The 21,482-nt window shown below is 41.0% G+C and overlaps 1 protein-coding gene across 2 annotated transcripts in view; it reads right to left on the bottom strand.

The window, feature by feature from the left end:
* Positions 1 to 21,482, bottom strand: part of LARGE1 (LARGE xylosyl- and glucuronyltransferase 1) — a 315,504-nt gene that overhangs the window by 223,642 nt on the left and 70,380 nt on the right. The window contains exons 1-2 of one of the 2 annotated variants that reach the window (XM_035126643.3): positions 15,227 to 15,245; positions 7,930 to 8,113 (exon numbers count right to left, since the gene is read on the bottom strand). In XM_035126643.3, coding sequence (XP_034982534.1) covers positions 7,930 to 8,035 — 106 coding nt within the window. In that variant the 5' untranslated portion in view covers positions 8,036 to 8,113; positions 15,227 to 15,245. Of the gene's footprint in view, positions 1 to 7,929; positions 8,114 to 15,226; positions 15,246 to 21,482 lie in introns of those variants that run through there. The other variant, XM_035126642.3, reaches the window with a different exon arrangement.

The raw sequence follows: 21,482 nt of genomic DNA, 5'->3' as shown, positions 1-21,482 counted from the left end.
TTCTGCCCTGTAGTTTCCTCTTCAAAGTGAGTGCTGTGGTGGGAAAGTGTGTATGGGAAGGAAAGAGACAGATGGAGGGAGTCCAAGGATAGTCAGGAAAAAAACAGGCAAAGGAATGGAATAGAATGGGGAGTCAGTCTGGTTAGACTAAGAACAGACAAAGTGGTACCTTCCAGCTCCTGAATTATTTTAGAGTTAGAGTTAATCTATCTGAAAGATCGTATTCCCTCATATGATCCTGCCCAGGTTTTGAGATATTCATGGGAGCCCCTTATTTTGGTCCTGCCACCCACACAGGCACACTTGGTGAGGACACAAGGAAAGGGCATTCTCAGTGGCTGCTCCCAGACTTTGGAACTCCCTGACAGGAAAAGCTAGACTGGCACCCTCCTTGTTGTCCTTCCACCAGAAAGTGAAGACTTTTTTGTTTCAACAGGTTATGGGGAATGAAAAGGCTGGAGCTGTGCTGTTTTAATTGTAATTATTAATACGGTTTTAACATATTTTATATACGTTTATAGTTTTAGTTCTACAAACGTTCAATTGTTTTTCATGATTGGTTTTCTCCGCATGATATTTTATTCAAGCTTTTTCATAATACAAGATTAAAAAAACTAATCTAAATAAGATTTTTTTCCCTATGTTTTTAGCAGTTCTTATTTTTTTCTTTAAGTTGTCTTGAGTTCCCATCAGGGGGGAAGGCAGGTTATGAATGAATGAATGAATGAATAATAAACTAGGACCAGGAAGCCATGAAAAACACTGAGCAGCCTCGGCCATTCATGATCTCTTAGCCTAACCTACCTCACAGGGTTGTTGTGATTAATTGGGGTGGTGAACACATATATAACCCTGAGCTAATTGGAAAATAGGGAGTTAAAATGCAATAAGTAGTAACTGATTCACAACTATTTGCAAGGTTACTTGAATAAGTTTCAAGTTTCTCTGTGGCAAACTGGTAATTTACACTCTTTAAATTATTAAAATAGTTTTTTGCATTAGTGTACTCATGATGTAAACATTTCTAAAGAGTAAACACCTTCCATTCTTAATGCATAAAAGATTACTAGTAAACATCATTTCATTATACATTAATTGCAAGTTTTATTTGGTGAACCTAATATACAGATGCTATTAAGTGATGAAATTAAATCCTTATTTGCATGAATAGTTATTTGACATGTTAAACAGCTATTCAGTTTGATCCTCTTTGTGGAATTATTTTTAGATTTCACAATAGTTATTAGGCCAGGGAAGTTGCTTTTCTACCAAAATGGACAAGGCTAAAAATGAATATATTTTAAAAAACCAATGAAATTTGCTGCTCTGGTTTAGTGAAAGGAGGGGGATTAAAGGTTGTCAACGTAATCAAGAAGAATAGCATTCTCCAGAAAATAATTCCCTGGGGAAGCATTCACAGATCAATTAGCTTAATTCAAGACTGCCAACTCTGTCTTACCATATATGGATTTGAAGCGGTCAACCAAATCCCACTTTGGCTGAAGTCTCTCCCCTGCTGACCAAAATTGGTAGTACCTGACATTTACTGTGGGGGTTCTGTTCCCAGCTCCTGCATGCCCTGCCTTGCCTCATTCCATCCCACCCTTTTAGTGACACCTTTCGGACATGCATTAATCAGTCGTTGGCTGTGATTTTTCCAAATCACTTCTACTCATGGAAGCTGTACAACTCAGAGCACCAAATAAAAATAAACTACTGTAGTCAAACTGATCAAACCACAACATGAAATGTGCTGGGTTGGCGGGGTGTGTGAATGGGATCAGGAACTTACTACGCAATGCCCACTTAGTACCATATTTTTTGCTCCATAAGATGCACTTTTTTCCTCCTAAAAAGTAAGGGGAAATGTCTGTGCATCTTATGGAGTGAATGTGTGGTCCCTGGAGCCAAATTGCTCAGGGGCAAAAAGCAGATTGTGCGTGTGTGTTTTTTGGAAAGAGCTAAAGGCTAACAAGAGAGAAAGACGGGTGTTGAAAAGAAGCCGCTCAGCAACTGATTGCAAGAGATCGGGGAGGGATATAAGGGGCTCTCGCCCCGGCCACTTGCCCAGGCCTCCATTGTTGAATGTTCTGCAGAGGGAGGCTGTTTGTTTCCCCAGCAACATGTGACTGGCTGATTAGATTATCAGAAGCTGCAGAACTGTGACTTGAACAGGATTTTTTCCCTTTGCAAAGTAAACTCAACAACTTTGAGCTGATCCTTTAAAAATGGGGCTTTTCCTCTTTGCAAAAGAAGCTGCACAACTGTGAGCTGATCCCCCCCAAAACAGGGCTTTCCCCATTTCCTCCTCTGAAAACTAAGTGTGTCTTATGGTCAGGGGCATCTTATGGAGCGAAAAATATGTTTGAATGCTGCTTTCAATGGGCAGATGAAAAGGGCTTCCACTGAATGTGGATGTGATTATACAGAAGTATTCATAATACTTTTACCATTCCTATTATCATCTCGTAGGATTGTATTTTAAATGTTGTAAGCACCACAAGTTGATTTAATTTGGAGTGGAAGTTGATTAATCCCAAAAACCAACAACTAAACAAATAAATTGGACCCAACCTCTCCAACGCTGGCAATCCATTCCCAGGTTCTCTAAACCCAAATACCACAATCCAAAGGTTTGTAGAATAGTTGAAATGAGTGAGATAATGATCTAAGGAGTGGTGGGAAACATCAATTAGAAATCCACTTTCCCCCTTTCAAAGTCTTCAATGGTAAAAACTGCAGGTTAGAATAACTTGATTCTGCTTTGGGTAAGAATTAACTGGAAAACATGAACATTTTAACAGCCCTGCATTTATTTTCTTTTTAAAACTCTGAATAAATGGACAGACTTTGGTACTATGGTGCCCTAAGCTAGGCTAAAGTCCCCCCCCCCCCAGCACCCACACAGTGCTGGGCTTTGGGAAGGAGGTTTGAGGATTCCAGGAGGGTCCTAGATCTTTTCACCTTCTCCCCAAATCTTGGCAAGTACTAACTAGGCTTTGGAAAGGAGAGGGCTCTAGGACCCTGCTGGAGCTTACATAACTCCTTCCCATTGCCGGGAAAGTGCTTACTGGGCACCTTCTCTGCTCAGAGCTCAGTGAGGGGGAAATGGTCACACTGCCCTAAAACTGCCTTTGCTTAACACTCAGGTTATGGTAAGAGACCTTGGCTCAGTGACAGAGCACATGCTCTGCATAGAGAAGGTGCTAGGTTGAGTCCCTAGTACCTCCAGTTACAAAGGATGAGGGCAGGTGTTGAGAGTTTCCAGGACCTTGGACAGCCACTGCAAGGCAAGGCATAGTAGATGATACTGAATGGGCCAAAGGTCCCATTCAATATGAAGCAGCCTCATGTATTCATTACTTCAAACTAAGGATCATGCAATTTTCCCTCTTCTAAAGCAGACCAGCACAATATGTGACTTACCAAGTCAAATGCAGCCCATCAGTTAAAATAATGTCACCTGTCAAGTTGGGAATTAGTGGCAGTAAAATTTCTGGTTTTGCTACCTGCCTAGAATTACAAAATTGGGGTTGGGATATCTAGTTCCTTGCAGCTCACATGGCTGTTGGGTTGCATTCATCCAGGGGAGTCACAGAAGCTGTGCAAGCCTGTTCTGTTGCAAGAACAGTGACCACAAGAAATTCTCAGGTGGAGGGGGAATCAGGTTATATGAGATCAGTGTTTTAGTCTTGGCAAGACATCTCAGTTCCTCTCTCAATCTGACAGAAACTAAAGTTACTTTTGAATCACTGCTCATTCAAATATTGCTTATGTATGCACCGGGGAATAAACCTCATTCTCTTTTTCATGCTTCAGTATTAGCTTTGTCTTTCAAGATGTTAGCTAAACAGATGAGAGTCCTTCATCTCCTTTGGGTTTTGAGGTGCTGAATTGTAAGATCGGAAAATTTAAATCCCCCAGCCCATAAAGGAAACAGCCACTGCTGCAAGAAAAAAAGGAAAAGAAAGGAAGGGGGGTAGGGAAGCTGAGATTGTCTATTCGGAGCCTGCTAATGTAAGTAAGGCTTGAAAGCTGGGGTAAGCTGAACTAAAGCAAATGGACAATTAATTCCTAAAACTACTGTTCAGAACCTGGTGTCCCCCGTCAAAGCCAAAGTAAGTTTCCTAGTTGCCTAACTAAAGGCAGGAGATAGGGGGAAATATAATTGCCGTAACAGAACATGGTGGAAGATCACTTTGCTGACCCATGTACTCTCACTCTGCATTTGAAGTGTCAGTCCAGAAAAAAAGCTAGTTACTGACTATGGCCACAAAACTTATGTTACTGGTATGCACTGGAAGAGGCAGCATCAGAGGCAGTGATTACTGCAAGGCTGGGCAGCTTGTGGCCCTCCAGATGTTGTTTGATTTTAACTCCCAACACACCAGATCATTAGCCATGCTGGATGTGGCTGATGGAGTTGTTTGTTGTAGGCATCAATCTGTCTCGACAGACCATTAGTGTGCCCCTGAGGGTGAAATCAAACTGCTGGAGAATCACAGCGCCTGCTGTGGCTGCAGAGACTGTTAACTTGTAACTGCTGCCTCCCACAATGTTTTTGCTGCGTTAGGAGCACTGAAGTGACATTTCTGGAGTACAAGCCTGGGCAGTGTATATGGAAGTCCTGGGCTGCCCAAAAGACAAGACCCCCTACTCAGCCTCACTGATGTGGTCCAAAGGAAAGCTGAACAATGCATGGAAAAGGTTTAAAATAAGAACACTATCTCAGTGTTGAAAAAACTGTTAAAATGCCATCCAGGTATTATTTGTGTTTCTTAATCACTGGTTGTTTTTATTAGGCTAATTAGAGCTCTTTCAATTTCACTGTCTATATATCCAGATATATATATATATATATTAAGATAGTTATTGGATTCATTTGTTTGGCAAATAATGGCTCAAGAGCTAATTAGTTCTCTTTTTCCTTTCTTTTTAAAAATTATCTGTTATTATTTTTCTATTTTGTTGAGTAACTCTTTACTTGTATTTTGTATTTGCTATGTTGTTGTTTACGTTGCTTGCTGAAATGACAATGAAGCCTGGAGTACAATGTTAAACCAAAAGAGCTATTTTTTGTTTATTTTGTAAGCAGTGCAATTTATTGGTGAATGCCTCCCCCTTTCTTTGTACATAATTAGAACAATTCTGTATTGTTGTAACATTCAATATTGCTATCTTCTTAGACACCACAAATGCAACAACACACATGTGGTGCTGATAATACTGAGATTGCAAGTTTGATCCCTGTAAGGAACAGCTGCATATTCATGCAGGGGGTTGGAATAGATGACCCTCAGGGTCCCTTCCAACTATGATTCTAAGATTCTATGGTGTGGGTGCGGGGGAGAAGCTTCCTTATACCAAGTAAGATAGCACAATGTATGGGGAAGGGAGAGAAAGACAAGAAGCTTCTTTACAGATTCCAACCACTGGCCCATCTACCTCTGCATAGTCTACACCAGGTATCCCCAACCTTCAGCCCTCCAGATGTTTTGGACTACAATTCCCATCTTCCACAACCACTGATCCTGTTAGCTAGGGATCATGGGAGTTGTAGGCCAAAACATCTAGAGGGCCGCAGTTTGGGGATGCCTGGTCTACAAAATGGCATCAGCTCTCCAGGGTTTCAAACAAAAGCCTTTTCCAATCCTTCCTGAAGATGTGAGAGACTGAGCATAGGACCTCTGGAATTCAAAACTTACTTTTACTACTGAGCTGGGTCTTTCAAACAGCACACCATGTTCATCTTTTGACACAAACCTGGACAAACTATCTTCCTATCTATGCTGCTGTCCTCAAGCTGTTTGAATGCCTGCTGCTCTTGCATTTACTTTGGGGGGTGGGAGGAGAGTGTCAGACACCTGTTGCATGACACTTACACTCCAGATTCGTAAATGCCTCTAAGCAACTGGGAGATGGGATTATCTACAGCTGAACTGTAAAACAGAAGATAGGAAATAATAATTTGGAAAGGAAGCCACCTTTTCTTTTTCTTTTCTTTTCTTTTAAAAACGGAGAGCTTTGAATTATAGAGCAAGGAGGGGCAGGGGAGAAATCAAACCTCTTCAGCATGCAAAAGCCATTCTGATTTCAAGTAGCCAATTTCTCACTCTTCCATTAATGTTTTATTCTAGAAAGCACTTATGCAATGACTATGGGACAGCCAAGTTGTAATTAACTAAATACTTGCCTATGTAAGCATATGTTGACACCCGCAATGACAACATCAGCAGAGAGTGTGACATTCCATTGGCTGGAATCTATGGCACTCCAGAAGTTGCTTACCTACATCTCCCATCATTGCTGATACAGTGTTAACCTCAGTAAGAGAAGTATTAACCAGGGTTGTTTCATCCTGTGAGCCTACAAGTTCTTTATAACTTCGGGTAGTTGGTCACATCTTTTTCAGAGGGTATATGGAGGAGGAAAGGACTTGACTGACAACTACTAATAGCAACGACATTCAGTAATTTGTTGCTGTGTGTGTTTTAAGTGTTTCTGTACATGTAGACATTTAAAGCCCTTAATGGCTTCAGTGCTGTGTACCTGAAGGAGGTCTCCGCACCCATGATTCAGCCCAGGCACTGAGGTCTAGCTCCAAGAGCCTTCCAGTGGTTCCCTCATTATGAGAAGTGAAGTTACAGGGAATCAGGTAGAGGGCCTTCTCGATTGTGGCACCCACCCTGTGAAACACCTTCCATAGACATCTGAAGACAGCCCTGTATTGGAACACTTTTAATGTGTGATGTTCTGTTGTGTTGCTGCTGTGTTTTTGTATATTATTTTGTATATTTGTATATTATGTAGGGGACACGGGTGGTGCTGTGGACTAAACCACTGAGCCTCTTGAGTTTGCCGTTTGGAAGGTCAGCAGCTCGAATCTGCATGATGGGGTGAGCTCCTGTTGCTCTGTCCCAGCTTCTGCCAACCTAGCAGTTCAAAAGCACATCAGTGCACGTAGATAAATATATACCACTGTGGCGGGAAGGTAGACGGGGTTTCCGTGTGCTCTGGCTTCTATCACAGTGTTCCGTTGCACCAGGAGCGGTTTAATCATGCTGGCCACATGACCCGGAAAGCTGTCTATGGACAAACGCTGGCTCCCTTGACCTGGAGTGAGATGAGCGCCGCACCCCATAGTTGCCTTTGACTGGACTTAACTGTCCAGGGGTCATTTACCTTTTTACCTGTATATTATGTAGGAAGCTAACCAGAATATCTGTGGCAACCCAATCAGATGGGTGGTGTAAAAAAAAAGTTGTTGTTGTTGTCAATAGATTGCATTATCAGACCTCCACTAAAATGTAGATTTATTTTTCTTCATTTTTCCAAGCACAGAGTTTGAATCATGAAATATACTCAGATTGCTTCCAGCAATGCTGTCACCAGCTCAGAACTGCCAGTTGCAGGGGACATGCATTTATGAAGAGGAGAAATTTCACTTTAAAAATGTTGCTCTGTTTTAAACACTGTTCAGATCATAAATAGTTTACTGTGTGAATATGGGAAGCAAAAACTGGTATTTTACTCCTAGTTGAAGGCAAACAGCTTGTATTGTACTGGGGTTCAACTGGCAGTCTGCACAAGACAGTTAAACAAATACTGTTGCTGAAGGAAGGTGATACTGTATATATAAAATCAGTCTATGATGCTAATAAATCAGTTTGTGCTACAACCCTCAAAATAGGCACAACCACAGAAGTTAGCTAAGTAAGAGGTCTGGAAAATAGATACTGAAAATGTCAGGGTGCAGACAGCATCGCCTCCCCCCCCTTTTTATAGTGGGTGGAGAAATGGGGGAGGCAACAGATGACAACTTCATCCCATCTTTCCAAATGCTGCTAGATCTAAAGTGACTGCAACAAAAGTCCCCAAACTCATCAGCTCCCAAAACCCATCAATTTTAGACAGGCTTTTCCCTCTTACCTTCAAAGCTCCCAGCAAACAGGTAAATCCAGGTTACAGCAGGAACAAAAAGGAGAGTCAGAGAGGCAGCCAGGAATTTCCGTCGCCCTCTGCAGATTCCCAGCATTCTCTCAGAAGTGGAGATTCCTAATCTGGTTCTGTTCCTATGTCGGAAGCATGAAGTCCACTGTCTCCCACATATTCCCTGAAAGAAAGAGAAGGAAGCAATACATTATCAGTGCACGTTAGCACCCTGCCAGGCTCATGAGCAAAGTTAGACTCCTCCAACAGTCCCTGCAAAAACACGGGGAGAAATAGGCCAAGCACACTGCAAAAACGCAGTCCCAATTTCAGTATTCTGTAAAATGTCAAAAACAATAAATGCGTGCCTTAGAAGCATCCTGAAAGAGCATAAATCAATAGCGTATCTTATCATATCAGCTACACGCGACATACATTTTATAAAAAAGCAACCATTTTACGCTGCCCTTTGAAAATAAAGAAACCTCCATTCTCCTTGATGTCTCTGCACAGGTGGTATTCCTGGGTAGATAAAACAGGGCCACCTGTTCTGCCGCCTCTGCTTCCAAAGAGCAGCAGGTACAGCAGCAGCAGCAGCAGCAGCCTGAAAACAGAAGAGTCAGAAGCAGTAGCAATCAGTGGTAGTAAGCAACAATGTTCTCTAAGAGTTGCTTCATACACAATACTTTCTAGGTGCACACTTAACATGCTTCGGGTATTCCCTGAAAACATGTGAATGTGGCAATAATTTACAAACAAGTAAGCCATTCAGGTTCACGTGTCAGGAATCCACAACAGACAGCAATTTCTTGTCAAGTCTTGTGTTCCGTTCTGATTTCAGATCACTTACTGTGAAATGTAAAACTGAAGTGTAAGGTGGCCTTTCAGTTTGCTCCTTGGCACTGCTGTGGCACTTGCACTCATCCAGAATCAACAGCTTGATAACCCCATCCACTGTCAGAGGCAGTATGCACATGAACACCACCAATATGGTAGAGGGGAAACTGTACCTATATGATGGCTCAGACTCCTCTCCGGGAAATACATTCGTTATTCATTTTGTGCTATGTATGTGTTTTTCAGGCATTCATAACTGTGAGTTAAAACGAACATGGGAGGAGGGGAGAGTGGGCACGGGCACTCTGTTTCCCTTCCCCACCACCCTCCTTTACTCAGAATGTGCCTGTACAATATAGAATCTTGTCTCAGCCGTTCTGATAGAACTCACTCAATACAACTTTGCATTGTGGGGTTTTTTAACAGGAAATTTGTGCTTTTCAGACTAACCCTATTTACAGAGTCTTTGTCAAGTGTGACTAGTCAGGTATGACATTTTCAGTAGAACCATTAACCTTCTCTCATTTTGCATTTGAATAGTGTTTATGTTTTGTTTGCAGTCTTCCAAAAATATAGGGGGCAGGAAGCACCCATTTGCTTATATGGGGGACGACCCCACAAATAGGTTGCCTGTTCTTAGGTATGTTACTCACTAGCACTGTGCATCAATCCATCTCACTTAAAAGATAAGCAAATGCAAGTATTTCTTATTGTGATCATTCTGTGAATGCAAATATCTTACTTACAATTTAGAGGAAAACAAAACATAGAAGCAAATCATTTGAAAAGAACTAGCTGTTCTTGTTGAAACTGATCTAGTGTAGTTAATATATCAAAGGGAAAAGAAACTGGCACCAGGATCTTGAAATTCTAATGGCAATTCATCAGCCAAAACTTACAAATAGCACGACATGCAAGGGTAAAACATCACTGCACTCCACTGAAAAGTATTTTATTTGAATATGGAAGATCCAGGTGCAAATCCTGGCTCACCCAAGAAAATACACTGGGTGTTAGGATCTTCTACACATGAGTAGGACCCTGGAAGAGGCACATGCCCGACTGGCATGTTCCCTCCCTCCTGGTCGATTGTTCAGGAGCTTCAAAAGCTTTCTTCAGCCCGAACATCACAGCGACTGATGCCAAGAAACATCAGCCCACTCAGGGATCCACAGAGTCTTCGCAATTGCGTAACAGACCTCAGCAACTCAGCATTTTGGCTAGTCTACTTTTATTTACATATAAACACACACAGAGCACTGCAACATGGCTCCCTCTCTCTCTAGCATCAGACAGCAAAGAGAAAGAACAAAGGACAATAGTCCCACTTCACGGAACACAGTAACACAAACATCATGTCTTCGTCACTTCCCACTCTGTGGAATGAAAAACATCCACCATCATGTTATAGACAACAATCCCATGACTGCAGACCCTGGGAATGAATCTCCAACACTGAGCAGCCTTGGCAAAATCACTTTCTCTTAACCTTTTCCCCCACCTCTATCAAAATAGTGGCAAACAGAATAGTGAAGTTATAGAAGAGGTTATTAAATACTAAATACTAAAGTACACAATACTAAAGGACACAATGGTTAATTCTCATAGCTCTTCCAGTTGGCAATTCAGGCATTTACTAGTGTAAGCACCAGAGTTATCTGTTATGCCACACATTCCAGAATCGGACTCTGCTTTTAATTCTTTGTCATCAATAATTTTAAAGAACTTCCAGCTACCCTGTTTGCTTCATGGTCCTCTCTAGCTTGCTGGCATGTGAAAAACAAAAGAAGTGGCAGCCACTCTGAAAGGCAGGTGAAGACAACAGTGAACACACTCAAAACCTTACATTCAGATTATTTATTTAAAAAATATGAAAGAGACAATCACAAATATTAATAGCACAGTTTCAGCATGGCTTGGGCATAGCTCTTGTATGAATGCAAGTAATCCCACCACAAAATTATTTTCACAGATGCAGTCGATTTATTTAAAACATTTAAACCCACCTTGTGGGCTGTGGCTGCTATAAAAATATATAGTGAGTACCACTACTCTTATCATCATCATCATTATTATCAATTATTTATTAACTGCCTTCTAAAAAAAGTCTCAAGGCTATTTACACTAAAGATAATGAAAAATGAAAACCACAACAAATATATTTAAATCAAGACTAAAACCATACAAAATAGACACTCAGGGTAAAGACCCATTTATCCAGCTAGGAAAGCCTGTCTTCAGGAAAGGGCACCTGTTGTACCTTAACAGGACTGCCATTCCACAGAGCAGGGGCAACTATATTACAAGCCCTGCCCTGAGTTATTGTGAAACAGGTTTCTGAGATCTTTGGAACTTGCAGAAGAGACTCTCCCACAGACGGCGATGATCTACTGGCTGTATAAGGCATAAGGTGCTCTCTCAAGGAACTTGGTCTTCAGACTTCTCTGCTAGTACCAGCACGTTGAACTCAGCCCAGCAGCAGAATGGCACCTATTGCAAATCCTGCAAGCAGGGTGTTATATGCTGGTGGCAGCTTGCCCCCACAAGCAACCTAGCTGCCCTGTTCTGCACCAGCTTCAGCGTCCAAATCATAGGGTTCAATTGGACTAATTGAACCATGAGGTTATCAGTAAATGGACAACTGTGGTCACGCTATCCTGATCTAGGAAGAGTTGTAGTTGTCTTACCAACCCAAGTTGGTAAAAGGCAGCCCTAGACACTGAGGATACCAGCATCTCCAGTAACAGAGCTGGATTCAGGAGCACCCCCAAACTACCTACTTCCTCCTTCAGGGAGAGTGCAACCTCATTCCAGGGGAGGTAACATACCAACTTCCTGGAGCTGGGAACTATTCCTCCACAGTGCCTCCATCTTACCAGTATTTAGACTCAGTTTCTTTGGCCTTATCCAGGGCCTTCTCAGTCATTCCCAATTCACACATGAAAGAGAAATAGAGTTGGGTATCATCAGCATACCGGTATTCCTCCCAAACGCCTAAAGACTGCTCCATGTAGATGTTAAATAGCATCAGAGACAATACAATGCCTTGTGATACCCTATAGCTAAAAAGCCAGGAACTAAGAAGCACCCATCCAATTCTACCACCCCTGGAGATAAGCCTGGAACCACCAAAGAACAGTTCACACACACACCCAATACCCATCTCCAGCAGATAGTCCAGGAGGATACCATCGTTGATGAAAGCTATTGCAACACATTCTGCAATAGCTGTTAATGTAATACAGTAGTACTTCGGTTTATGAACTTAATCCGTTCCGGAAGACTGTTCTTAAACCGAAACTGTTCTTAAACCGAGGCGTGCTTTCCCTAATGAGGCCTCCTGCCGCCGGTGCCCCTCCACCGATCAGATTCCGTTCTTAGAGCAAGGTAAAGTTCTCAAACCGGGACACTACTTCCGGTTTTGCGGAGTTCTTAAACATAACAGTTCGTAAACAGGCCTGTTCTTAAACCGAGGTGCACCTGCACATTAATTTGTACATTCAAGTGCTACAGAAAGCATTGTATTGTTTTCTAAAATAGAAGCAGGAATTTCAATCACGTGTGACACACTGTATTGAGTCAAATTTGTTATACATTCATCCACTTTGTATTAAAACCCCGTTATTTACTTAACTTCTTAACTGATATACCTTTCAAGTATGCTTTAAAGCCTACCAATTTTCCCATGATTTCACTGGCTAGAGTGGTGAATGATTACATTTCACTCTTTGTATATTTACCGATGTTATTTAAAAGAATAACAACAGTCTTGGAGGTTCCTAGCGATTTGAGAGTCAATTTATTTAAAAAGTAAGTAACTCTGTTTTGTAAAAATGTTTTCTGTATTTCATTTGTTACAAAAAGAACTCTTGAATGTGGCATAGGTATTTGCAAGCAGGCAAGACTGTACTCTGGGTATCCAGTTTTCACAGCAACAGGTCAAGCAGCCCTCACAAAAACTTGAAATGTCATTTTATTTCATGCCATTTTTTTTAAACATAGAAACACTCTGTCCTTTTTGCAGGTGTACATCTAATGCACTAGCTACATTAAAAATACCTTAGCTTTGCTATTATTTCTATGTTCCTTTCAACAGTCTTTCCACAAGACAGATACCCTTCCAAAAGTGTGATATGCACCACTAACAAGTATTGATCAACTCAATTTACCTTTTGTAAGCTTTTCTTTATCTATGCATTTTCTATTGGATTGTCTGTCATATGGTCTTTAAAACCATTTCTGGATCATAGCTGTAAGAGATTGGCTCCCTTGCATGCTGAACTCAGTGGTGCTTTCAAGATGAACCTTCAATCAGACAAGGTATGTAGTTTGAATTTAGCTCGGCTTTGACTTTAGCCCAGCTTTCTTTGGGTGAAATCAAGCTCAGCCTCCAGGATTAATCTTTTCTTCCCCATGGTTGCCAGACAGGGATTTGTGCTTTCAGGTGGAAGCTACAGAAGAGTCGGGGTGGGTAGGAGATACTCTATGTTTCTGCATTATTTCAGCTCTGAGTCAGGCAAAACAAAGAAACACACAGCGACACACAGAGTCAAAACAAGAAGAGTAGCAAAACACACGCACAATCCAAGTTTCACACAGCTGTATACAGGCCTGCTAAGTTCATTACAAGGCGGTGAATGCCAATAGCAGTAATAGGAAAAGCTCTTCTTGCATCAAAAGTTCAGCTTGCATTCTTCCCAAAGCATTCACAGTATTACAGCAGTTTCCAATATACAGTACCAGCACAACCATACCAGCACAACTTAGTCAAGGCATACATGGTTGACTTATATATTGGATGCAGTATGCAAAGCTGTCCTCTGTAATGGGGGTATGTTCCAAGCTTGGGGGTATGCATCAGGCAATATAGATAAGGTTAATTACTTGTCTAACCTTGTCTTTTTTTTTTTTTTGGTCTATCCCTGCACCCCTCAGAATACGAGAAGGGTGGAAGAAATTCTATGTATCACTCCTCATCACATTTAAATGCAGTATATTTCAAGTTATATATCAAATTGAAAGGACAAAGGAAAAATTGCAGTGCTACAACTTAACTGTTAAGTGTCATATTATTTAGCAGACCAGACTGCTGTTAAGAGGGCAGCAGAAATCTCACACCACATATATAGTCTTAAAACTATATTTTAAATAGAAACAAAAAGTTTTAAAAACTGTGCATACAAAATTGTCAAAACTGCACCGAATTCAATCCTGAAACTTTTTTAAAAAAATCTTGAGGAAAATATGCCATTAGCTCATACTGTTGTGGCTTGTTTGTTCAAATACCTTGAACGCTTAATCTGACATATGTTGACTATTTACCTTTGTCAAATGTTGAGAGGATATGAAAGAACCACATAGTCCTTGCTTCTAAGGAGGACGGAATAAACTGTTTGTTTATGATCCATAACTGTGTGCTGCGGAAGGCACAACACCAATATAGTGAATGTAATCTTACTAGTCTAGCTTGGTTTAGGAAGTCACAGCTTGCTTAATTCAGAAGTAGACAACATGATGTCCTGCAGACGTGTACTAGACTACAACTTTCAACATCCCTGACCATTTGTCAGACTGACTAGGGACGATGGGTGTTGCAGACCACAACATCTGGAAGATAAATGTATTGTTTATTCCTGGCTTATATAGTAGATGCAATATGCACATCTGGTTTTCTTTCTTTTTTAATGATACACAAAAGCCTTTCTATCAAAAGAGCATCTTAAAAAAAAATTAGATCTAGATTTTATGATTTTGAAGAAAATCAATCCACAGATGAATGCAGAATACCACTACTCTAGTTAACTGGAACAAGTTAATAAATTACCGTACATCACTGAAGTTCGGATGTATCCACAACACAGACATATTCTGTTGGAACTGGCATTCCCTCTTTAAGAAAGTTGGGCATGTACCAGTAGTTTGAAGTGGGGTAGTGGGACTACGAATCTCTAAGAAGAGGTCTGGTATTATACCAGACTAAAATTCTAAGGATTTTTGGGGGAAATGCTATGACAGTTAAAAACAGATATATGTTTGTGGTGTAAATATGTCCTTGAACTTTTAAAAGTATTCAGAGTTTAAGCAGTAAGCTGTGTGTTCAGATTCAAAACCCAGTGTGAGATTATTCATTCAATTAGAGTTTATTCATTCATCTTTACTCTGAAACAGCATAGAAAGAGGCTCCTCTAAAACTTCCCTTAAGTAAAAAAGCAAACTAAATAAGTTCTTTATTAAACACCTTGTCCAGAATCAAATACGAAATATTTCCAAAATTAGAAATTAATCACAAAATGAAGACTCATTTTGGTGACTCAAACTTGTAATATTCATAAGCGGTAAGAAAATTGTTTGCATCTTAAAAGGAACATGTTAATGCTCATGTGATGAAAAGATTCCAAATTGCTTTCTTTCTTTTTTTAGATAATAAGTGGTATCCTGGAATGTAAAAGGCTTCACAAACCTGTCATATGCAAGAGGGTTGTGCAACCCCCTTGCTAAGTAACATCCTGATATTCTGATGCTGCAGGAAATCTTCAAGTCAGATCAATTCATTGCCCTTGGGACACCTAAAAAATACTGAGTAGCTGTAATACTTGCAACTTCCCTATATCCAGCTTCAATATGGTACCTCCAAATGTGAACTCCAAGTCCTCAGAAACTAAATAAATGAAGTAGTTACAGGTAGGTAGCCGTGTTGGTCTGAGTCGAAGCAAAATAAAAAAATTCCTTCAGTAGCACCTTAAAGACCAACTAAGTTTATATTTTGGTATGAGCTTTCGTGTGCATGCACACGAAAGCTCATACCAAAATATAAACTTAGTTGGTCTTTAAGGTGCTACTGAAGGAATTTTTTAAAATAAATGAAGTTAGAATAGGCAGGTGTGCCACCTTGCCCCTGCAACAGCGGGTGCCCAGGGTGTGCTGACATCATTTCTGCATGTTGCGGGGTGTGATGACATGGTGTACGCATGCCCGGCGGTGTGCTGACGTGACACATGCACATCTCAGGGGCTTGGTGGTGTGCATACCCCACAGCATGCTGGCCCACATAATAATAAAATAATAATAATTTGTTATTTATACCCCGCCCATCTGGCTGGGTTTCCCCAGCCACTCTGGGAGGCTTCCAACAGAAACATTAAAAGATTTCCTAAAAAGGGCTGCCTTCAGATGTCCTCTAAAAGTCTGGTAGTTGTTTATCTCTTTGACATCTGGTGGGAAGGCGTTCCACAGGGTGGGTGCCACTACCGAGAAGGCCCTCTGCCTGGTTTCCTGTAACTTGGCTTCTCGCAACGAGGGAACCGCCAGAAGGCCCTCGGCGCTGGACCTCAGTGTCCGGGCTGAACAGTGGGGGGGGGACACTCCTTCAGGCATAGTTGCACCTATGAGAATAGGTTATCACAGACAGCCAAAATACGGATTAATATCTTGCCAGGACTCCTCTTATTCCAAGCAATCTTCATATAACAAGCTCCTAGGAGCCACAAGTGAGAGCTCACAGGGGCCACATCCTATGAACAGCTTTGACAAGCCAGCTAAAGCATGTGAGGATCAACCAGGGAAGGTAGCCCATCTAGAAGGAAAACTCTGATCCTAATCCTCCACTGCCTTGTGGGATATTTTGGGGAGAAGAAAAAGCTAAGGAGTAAACCCTATACAAATATGGAATGGATTTCCTAAAGCGCTTGGATGGCACCTTGTATGCCTCTTTCTGGCAACTCCTGCAGTCAAGCTGGAGCCAAACATATTGCTCTGCTTTCCTTTGGACCACAGCAGTGAGGCCCAGAATGGGGTCTTGTCTCCTGGGCAGCCCAGGACCTCAATACCTACTGCCCAGGCTTGCACACCGATGAAGTTGCTTCGATGCTGCTAATGCAGCAGTTTAATTTCACTCCTGGAGGTGCGCTCCATTGTCTCTTGAGACAGACAGATGTCAACAACAACTCATATACAAACTCCTATCTTGACCAATAATCAAGTTATTGTTAGCTTTTATGTGATCAAGATGGAAGCCCAAGTTCAAAAGAGATACTTGCAGCAGTCTCCAGTCAAAATGACTTCCAGCAGTACCACTTCGAGTACCGTACTATGCCGCTGAGCAACTCAGATTTCTTCTTGAACTGATCATTGCTTCCCAGCCTATCAATGCACACACATATATCAGACAGTGATAACTATGCTTCCCCCCCCCCCCCAATGTTCTTAGCTTTTTCTAGTTTGGCTGTAAGCTGTCTTATGTCCCTGTCAGGGAAAAGGTTGAGATATAAATACAACAACAACCCTCCAGATACCTTGATATGGGTTAGCCATGGTGACAGACCTAGGTGTATCCTTGCAGTGCTCTGTGACTGAAGGCACCACACTTACATGTGAATAATGGTGAAATGAAAAATATAACTGGTTCCTGGCCTGCGTCTCCACTAATTTCGGTACTGCATCTTCCAGAAATTACAGCATACAACAATGCCATAGGCTTTCCTGTTTGAAAATAACTGTATATACATTGGTTGACTTGATGGATAAAGGGGAGCCTCTCTACTATGCAAATGTCTTGAAAAAATTGAACCAATATCACTGCATTTGTATTGATATTTGCAGCTATATCACTTTCTTACGCATACTCTCATTGAACACACAGACTAATTCCTACTTTTTTATTTATAAAATACATTTTGAATCCTTCATAGATGTTCTCTCTTTGGTTAAAGTATGATACCATCTATTTATAATATCCTCTAAATGTCATTTTTGGATGACAGTGTCTGGGCATGGGAGAACGATGGAAGTGAAACTCTGGGAAATTAATATTGGTGTTGTGTCTCTAACTTGTTCGCAACCTTATCAACCAACCAACACAAATGTAAAGGAAGATTAATATCTAGTTTTCAGTAGGTGGTACATTACTCTACTGTGGGAAGGGGTGAACAATGTAATGCTTTTTGCATAAATTTGAACCTAAGGACTCTAGATTCCTGCATAAAGGCCTTCTTAAGCAATTGTATATAAAGCAACAAATCTATGCATAGCACATCATTGGAAGCTTCCCAAGCAACCTTCTAAACAATGGATCAATAACGTTTGGAAGACTATGATGATCTGCAAGCTTACTCAACAGGAACAGGCAATAAATCTCAATTTTAAAATGTTTTTATGGTGTCACTGTTTCCCCTTTATCACTTACTTAAAAGACCTTCAAGTTTCTGATCAAATTCACATAAAGTACAGTTGCACATCCCCCCTGAACTATTATTCATATCATGGATCTTTGGTGCCACTCAGGTTGGAATGCAGATGACAGGATCTGCCAGAAGAGGAAGGGAAGAATGATTCACAATTTGGAAATGGGGAGGAACTCAAGCAGTGACTTGGGATAGGGTCCTGCCCCTTTGTTGCTGGACATCACAGAAAGGAAGGAGAGTTGTTTGACTCAGTCTTTACCCCACCTCCTAAGAGCAAAGTTCCCATGGTAGCTGAGGAAGCAACCAGTCTGGTTGGAGGCCAAAGGAGATTCAAAGGGTTGAACTCAGGTCCCATTGCCAAGGATGAATGACCATTTGCACCAGTGTAGATTTCCCTCCCCTGCAGAGATGAGAACAATGTGAATGAGTTGGGAGGAAGGGGCATGCCAAGTGTTGGGACAACACCTTAGCTACACCTAGCCATGTATCCTAGAGCTTTACTTGTGGTTGTGTTGTTGTTTAGTCATTTAGTCGTGTCCGACTCTTCGTGACCCCATGGACCATAGCACGCCAGGCACTCCTGTCTTCCACTGCCTCCCGCAGTTTGGTCAAACTCATGTTCATAGCTTCGAGAACACTGTCCAACCATCTTGTCCTCTGTCGTCCCCTTCTCCTTGTGCCCTCCATCTTTCCCAACATCAGGGTCTTTTCCTGGGAGTCTTCTCTTCTCATGAGGTGGCCAAAGTATTGGAGCCTCAGCTTCACGATCTGTCCTTCCAGTGAGCACTCAGGGCTGATTTCCTTCAGAATGGATAGGTTTGATCTTCTTGCAGTCCATGGGACTCTCAAGAGTCTCCTCCAGCACCATAATTCAAAAGCATCAATTCTTCAGCGATCAGCCTTCTTCATGGTCCTTACCATAAAGAAGCTTTACTTACAGTTAGCTTTACTTACAGTACTGTTTATTGACTTGGGTATCCTTGAACTGATGCTAGGACCACATACTGATTTCTTAAATAAAGCTTTTGGGTTCCCTCAAGCCAAGAGACTGAGCAGTATGTCAGAGGGTGGGAACCAGGGCAATTCAGTTTCATAACTTACATCACGACTCTCTCGATAGGGTTTTCTTTTCTCTTGAAAGCTTTTCTTTAGGCTGTTTCTCTAATTGTCCAGCAAGCTTTCCCATGATATACTAAAAACTGTAATCAATGTTTCCTTTCTCTCTTAATTAGTGATCCAGTTGTGCTTTTGTGTGTCCTGTTTCTTTCTGCAGCATTTAATTTTAACTTTATATCAGAATAAAATTCCATAGCATTATTATTATTATTATTATTATTATTATTATTATTATTATTATTTAAAAAGAAAGATGTAAGGGCTGAAAAGCTGCCTTATTCTGATTCTTTAAATTAAATATAACCATCAACAATTATCAATCAATTAATCAGATTTTATTCGACACCAAGTCTATTGAGAACAGAAATCTAAACCCTGAATCCCATCCACAAGTTCATCAAAGCGTCCACTGAAGCACACTGGAACTCTACATGCTTCCCACAAATACTCTGATTCCGTTGAAGAATCTCGACAAAAACTCACAGTCTAATATTGCACTCAAGGAACCAGTTCATCATCCTTGCCTTGAAGAAACAATAAGTATTTGAATTATGAATCCAGCAGAACAAACAATAATGGATAAGATGAAGGAATATGTATTCTATGATTGGCACTACTATCTAACCCAATTTGTACAAAACCATTTGTGAAACCATCTGAGTGATATAAAGCCAGCCTTCTTATTTTTCTCCTCCCACAGTTGATATTAAATAATAGGAAGCTTTATTATGGCCAGGGGAAAAAAATGATATATATATTTTTAGTTAGTAGAAGATTTTTCTTCTCTTAAAGAGACTGCAAGGAAGTACTAGCTGCATCCCCAAATTTAAATGACAAGGAAAGGATTTAATTCAGTATTATCTTGAGACCAAATATTGTTTTAAAAATGACTGCTTCAGGATTACACTAAAACCTGCTTGATCCTGAACTTGAACCAGTGGCAATACCTGGCTTTAAGCTACTATGAAAACTAAACTGATAAGCATTGTGGCTTACCTGGTTTCTACATTAACTCACCTTGCCACAGCACATGAATGGTATATTGTATATCACAAAATTATACTTAATTAAAGAACCAAAGTTCATCATGTCCATTACTTACTCTGATTTGGATTAGCATTTGATACAACCCTGTGTATTTGCCAATTACTATTTTTCTCATTGAATTTTAACATATGAATCTGGAACTCCTTCACTAAAAAATAATGCTACCAAGGGGCAACCAACCTTATGAGGAATGGTTGAAGGAGCTGGGTATGTTTAGCCCAGAAAAGAGGAGACTAAGAAGAGTTACAACAGCTAATTTCAAATATCTAAAGGGCTGTCACATGGAAGATGGAGTAAGCTTGTTTTCTCCTGCTCTAGAGGGTAGGACCTGAACCAATGAATTCAAGTTGCAAGAAAGGAGGTTCCGACTAAACATCAGGTAGAGCTGTTCGACAGTGGAACAGACTCCCTTGAAAGGTTGTGGACACTCCTTCCTTGGAGGTTTTTAAGCAGAGGTTGGATGACAAACTGTCATGGATGCTTTAGCTAAGATTCCTGCATTGCAGGGAGTTGGACTACATGACCCTCAGGGTTCTTTCCAGTTCTACAATACTATGATTCTATTATGATTCTATTATTAAATATAATAGATGCAATATTTTACAGAGAACTAATTAATGGTCATGGGTGATGGGAGTTGTAGTCTATCATCTGGGGGCACCTGTTCAGAGAAGGATGATTTAATCAACGGAACTCCACTCTAACATTTTATAAATGTTCCCAGTTCTCCATCAGGCATCCTTCCTATAAGCCGTAGCATAGTTTCACACACCCAAGGAAAATATTTCTAACATTATGTACACTTGCAAATAAATGGAAATTTGCAATGCATATATGAAACCGTGAAACAAGTTCTTTCTGCCTCTCAGACTGCAGGGGTGGGGGCAGAAGTGAAACTTGCAGGACTTAATCAGATGTGAATGCATTAAAAAGTGAGAACAAGGCTGCATGATGTGGCTTGGGTCCAAGAGACATGAAAATGTAGTTTCAGAATTAGCAGAAGAGTGCTATGTGAGAAAAATGGCCCAGATCCAGAGTTCTTCCATTTGCACAAGCTCCTTCTTGAGATAGTTAATTCAGTTTACATGTTACAGGCTTTGTCCTCCTTGCTTACTGGTGTCTCATACTGTATCCCAACTCCTGATATATTGTGGTGCTGCATGAAAACTTATTTAGCTTGCACAAGAGTTTATGGAACAGTACAGTGGTACTTCGGGTTACATTACCTTCGGGTAGCATAATTTGAGGTTGTGAACGTGTATAATTCCAGGTTTCGCTGCACACACATGCGCAGAAGCGGTCTACCGTTCCACGCGTGTGCGCAGAAGAGGTACCTCTGGATACGGACTTTTCAGGGTAAGTACAGACCCCCGG

Source organism: Zootoca vivipara, chromosome 9 (assembly GCF_965207765.1).
Source record: "Zootoca vivipara chromosome 9, rZooViv2.hap1.1, whole genome shotgun sequence".
Taxonomy (NCBI): domain Eukaryota; kingdom Metazoa; phylum Chordata; class Lepidosauria; order Squamata; family Lacertidae; genus Zootoca; species Zootoca vivipara.
This window is presented reverse-complemented; position numbering and strand designations above follow the sequence as displayed.